The sequence below is a fragment of the Leucoraja erinacea genome, unplaced genomic scaffold (assembly GCF_028641065.1).
Source record: "Leucoraja erinacea ecotype New England unplaced genomic scaffold, Leri_hhj_1 Leri_69S, whole genome shotgun sequence".
Taxonomy (NCBI): domain Eukaryota; kingdom Metazoa; phylum Chordata; class Chondrichthyes; order Rajiformes; family Rajidae; genus Leucoraja; species Leucoraja erinaceus.
In genome coordinates this window covers 368,843-372,616 of record NW_026576619.1, presented here as the reverse complement: position 1 = coordinate 372,616, position 3,774 = coordinate 368,843, and the positions used below count along the sequence as shown (strand labels likewise).

Sequence of the window (3,774 nt, the reverse complement as noted above, 5' to 3'; positions counted from 1 at the left end):
TCTTGCAGCCAATGTGTGACCACCTTGTGTCCAAAACCTTACTAGTACAGGCAGCTCTATACATACTCTACACATCAACTATCACTGCACCTTCCCATAATTGGGCAAATTCACCAGAATGAAGACCTATATCTGGTGGAGCTGCGCACAGGCCTAGTCCACCTGGTCAATTACCTGCATGTGGCCAGGTGTCCCTGGCGCTTGTTCGATATACACACCACCCTGTGTGACAGGGCCCTGGGATAGGTACATAGTTCCCTGAAGTGGTGGCACAGGTAGTCAGGGCGGCGAAGGAGGTTTTTGACGCTTGCTTTCAGCAGTCAGGGGGTTGAGTATAGTTGGGAGAAAAGGAATAGGTGATGTTTTGGGTTGGAATCCTTCTCCAGACACTTCTTCAATCCTTTAATCTGCAGTTCCTTCCTGCACACTCCATCTTCAGAAGAGTTCCGACCCAAAACATCACCTATTCATTTTTCCCCAGAGATGCTGCCTGACCCGCTGGGTTACTCCAGAACCTTGTGTCTATCTTCGGTATAAACCAGCATCTGTGGTGAGATTACTTGATTCTCATTTCCTTACTTTAATTTTATTTGTTCAACTTTATGCTTATTTCAAACATCTGTCACGTGGCTTTCTGAACCGCGTCTTTTTTTTCTTGCCTGAGCAGCAGCCTGTGCCCTGCACAGGAGGTGGCAGCTTTTGTTTACAATTTCAAAACCACGCTGGGCTGCTTTGGGAATAGTAGTGTGTCGCTGCTTGTCCCAAAAGCAGCTGTTACGTGAAAATACCGGCTTCACTTGCAAACCCTGAATGCGTTAACTTGGACAATTCTCAGTATTGTCAAATGTCTGAAGAAGGGTCTCGACCCGAAATGTCACCCATTCCTTTCAGATCCACCACTCATAACAACCCTCTCTCAATCTGGTCATCTATTCAACATATTAATCTGCCCCTTGACCTTGTCCTTCCTGAAAGAACATCCTTTAAATCTGAAGCTACGACCTCTAATCCTAGACTCTCACTGGTGGAAACATCCTCACCACTTAAAACGTGTACCTGGTGCTGTTTTATTCCCAAATATACGGAGGTTAATTGTGTAGGAAGGAACTGCAGATGCTAATTTAAACCGAAGATAGACACAACAAGCTGGAGTAACTCGGCGGGAAAAGCAGCATCTCTGAAGATAAGGAATAGGTGACGTTTCGGATCGTGAACTTTCTTCGGACTTTGTAACCCGCTGAGTAGTTACTCCAGCTTTTTGTGTCTATCCTCAGTAAATTGATTGCCCCTTGGTAGGCGTGGAAAAATGTGGGGGAGGGGAGGAATTGTGGACGGTCAGGGACGACTGGAAAAAACCCCCAGCAGATCAGAGAGCATTGATTTCTCACCGTTATTGTGATGTGTCACCAGCAACAGAGACTGGCTTACACAAAACTGTTACATTCAATATTGATTTTTAAGATGAACTGCAGTTTTGGCCGTTGTTCGAACAGCGGGGAGGTCAGTGGTGGAGAGATCAGGTTGGGAATGGGACATCGAATTAAAGTGTCAGGAACAGAGCATTTACCGAGTTTGGGTTCTACGCTGTAACAGAGACTGCGCTAGTAAGCAACTGGAGGGGCCGTTTGGGTCAGAGGGTGGTGGGAAATGAAGATGTTGCAATGGCAGGTTGGAAATGTCGCGTCTTTAATGAATCCATCTCTGTTCATCACCTTCCAGCAGTCGGGATGTTGGACCTGATGAGCACCCAGTACGATGCCTTCATCTTCTGGAGAACCCCCATCCCCGTCATCGACTTGGCCGAGATGGAGATTTTGCTGCCGTGCTCCGGAGGCGAGGGCGCGCCCGCCAGAACCGGCGCTTGTCGGGGTCACGAGGATGACGCCGGCTTGGCAGAGTATAACTCCTTCAATTTCTGGAGGTCTCCGATCGCCACCTTTAATGGGATCGATCTAGAACTACTTTAACCCCTCGGCGAAGTTGTTTGTGATTTATCAATGTCCCCGCACCGACAGATCCGGTTGCTCTATCATTCCCCCATCCACTATTATATTTAATCCTTCAGAATATTTTGGGAGTAAAGGCAATGCTATATTCTCCACGTTGTAGATTATCAGTTATGTTCGGCAGCCTAATCGATAGTTTGCGCGGGTTGAAACGCCATCTAATTGGCCCTCATTTTCCACATAGATTTGTAAAAGCCCCTTCAAAAATGTTTATTTTGTTTTTGCAAGTCGATGTTGAAACGGGTCCCACCGCCGCCTTTGTGTCGCTTCAACCCCCCGCCCCCCCCGCTATAACAACCCGGCTTGCCCTTATATTCTGGAGATTCTCTCTCAGTCTCTCTCTCCTGCGCTTTGTCCCACTGAGGTGGGGCGAGGTGTTGGTGACAGAGTCTGGCCACAGAGACGCTGCCCTCCACTATTTTCACGCCGTGCATCATCTGAGCCGGTAACCGACGGTCGCTCAGGGGGGGATACGGATCCAGTCACGGTGTTGCTGGGCGTGCAGACAACGCGTCAACAATATCCCTGGTATAGATTTTATTTTAAGTTGTCTCTCGGCAGCGCCGGGCCCGACACGGCCCCCTGGGTGAGGGAGGGAGAACCTGGGGCCCCTCGGTCTGCCCGCGGCATCTCCCCGGGGTCCCGCCGTCCGTCCCACCCTGAGAGATCAAACGTTCAACCGCGAACAGGCTACCGATCAAATACATCGATCCGCGGATACGGGCGATTATCAACGGGTTTAAAACGTGACAACATATTTATTTATTTAACTATTTATTTATTTCACTAATTTATTTGTTTTGATTTTTAATTTGTAACTTTAGGCGCGTGAGAAGCTATTCTGTACTATTTTCTGAGGAGTCCCCGGGAAATGATCTAATTTCCCCGCTGCTGTGACCGGCGAGCCTCTGTCGGTGCAGCGACCACTTCAGCGCCGCCGAGCTCTACCCGAGTAGGCGAACTACCTCCTGCCTCAGGCAGCATCCCTGGAGAGAAGGAATAGGTGACGTTACGGATCGAGAGAAGGGTCTCCCATTCCTTCACTCCAGAGATGTTGCCTATCCCGCTGAGTAACTCCAGCATGTTGTGTCTATCTTCTGTGTGAAGGTGTCTAGGTCCGACAGTCGTTACAAGATAAGAGTCGGATCACATCTTGGCGAATCTTTGGCATTTTCCACCACGGGTCGTTCGAAGAGGATATTCAGAGAGCGAACACTGAAAATAAAACGTAGATGGATGGGGCAGGTTTGGAGGGATATGAACCAAGCGCAGGCAAGTGGGACTAGTGTAGCTGTGACATGTTGGACAATTGTGCCGAAGGGCCTGTTTCCAGCTGTATCACTCTATGACTAGTGTAGCTGGGACATGTGGGCCGAAGGGCCTGTTTCACTCTGACTCTATAAATTAATCAGCTGGAAACAAAACCTGAAATTGCTGAAAATATTCAGTCGGTCAAAGAACGATCGAGGGAGGGTCAGGAACTGAAAGATAAATGATTTCTCTTCCCACAGATGCGTTCTGACCTGCTGAGTATTTTCCCCTCCAGCGTTTTCTGACTTTGTTTGATATTTCAGGCAGATTGATGGGTCTTTGAGCAAAAGAGAAGCAAGAGAAATGGGCGGGTGAAGGAAGTGCAGTGGGCCACAGCCTGATGGATCATGCGCCTGGAGGGACATGGGTTACGATGGGCAACCTCTGCAGCCACTGCTTGTGAAACAATTGTCCACTTTCCCCCACACTGGCCTTTCTCCACCCCGCAAGAGCCCTG

The 3,774-nt window shown here is 48.9% G+C and overlaps 1 protein-coding gene across 1 annotated transcript; it reads left to right on the top strand.

Moving 5' to 3' along the window:
- The first annotated feature begins 1,719 nt into the window (after window positions 1–1,719).
- Window positions 1,720–2,099, top strand: mllt11 (MLLT11 transcription factor 7 cofactor). The gene has a single exon (XM_055631260.1). The coding sequence runs from the start codon at window positions 1,728–1,730 to the stop codon at window positions 1,965–1,967; it is 240 nt and encodes a 79-aa protein (XP_055487235.1). The 5' UTR covers window positions 1,720–1,727; the 3' UTR covers window positions 1,968–2,099.
- Window positions 2,100–3,774: the final 1,675 nt, after the last annotated feature.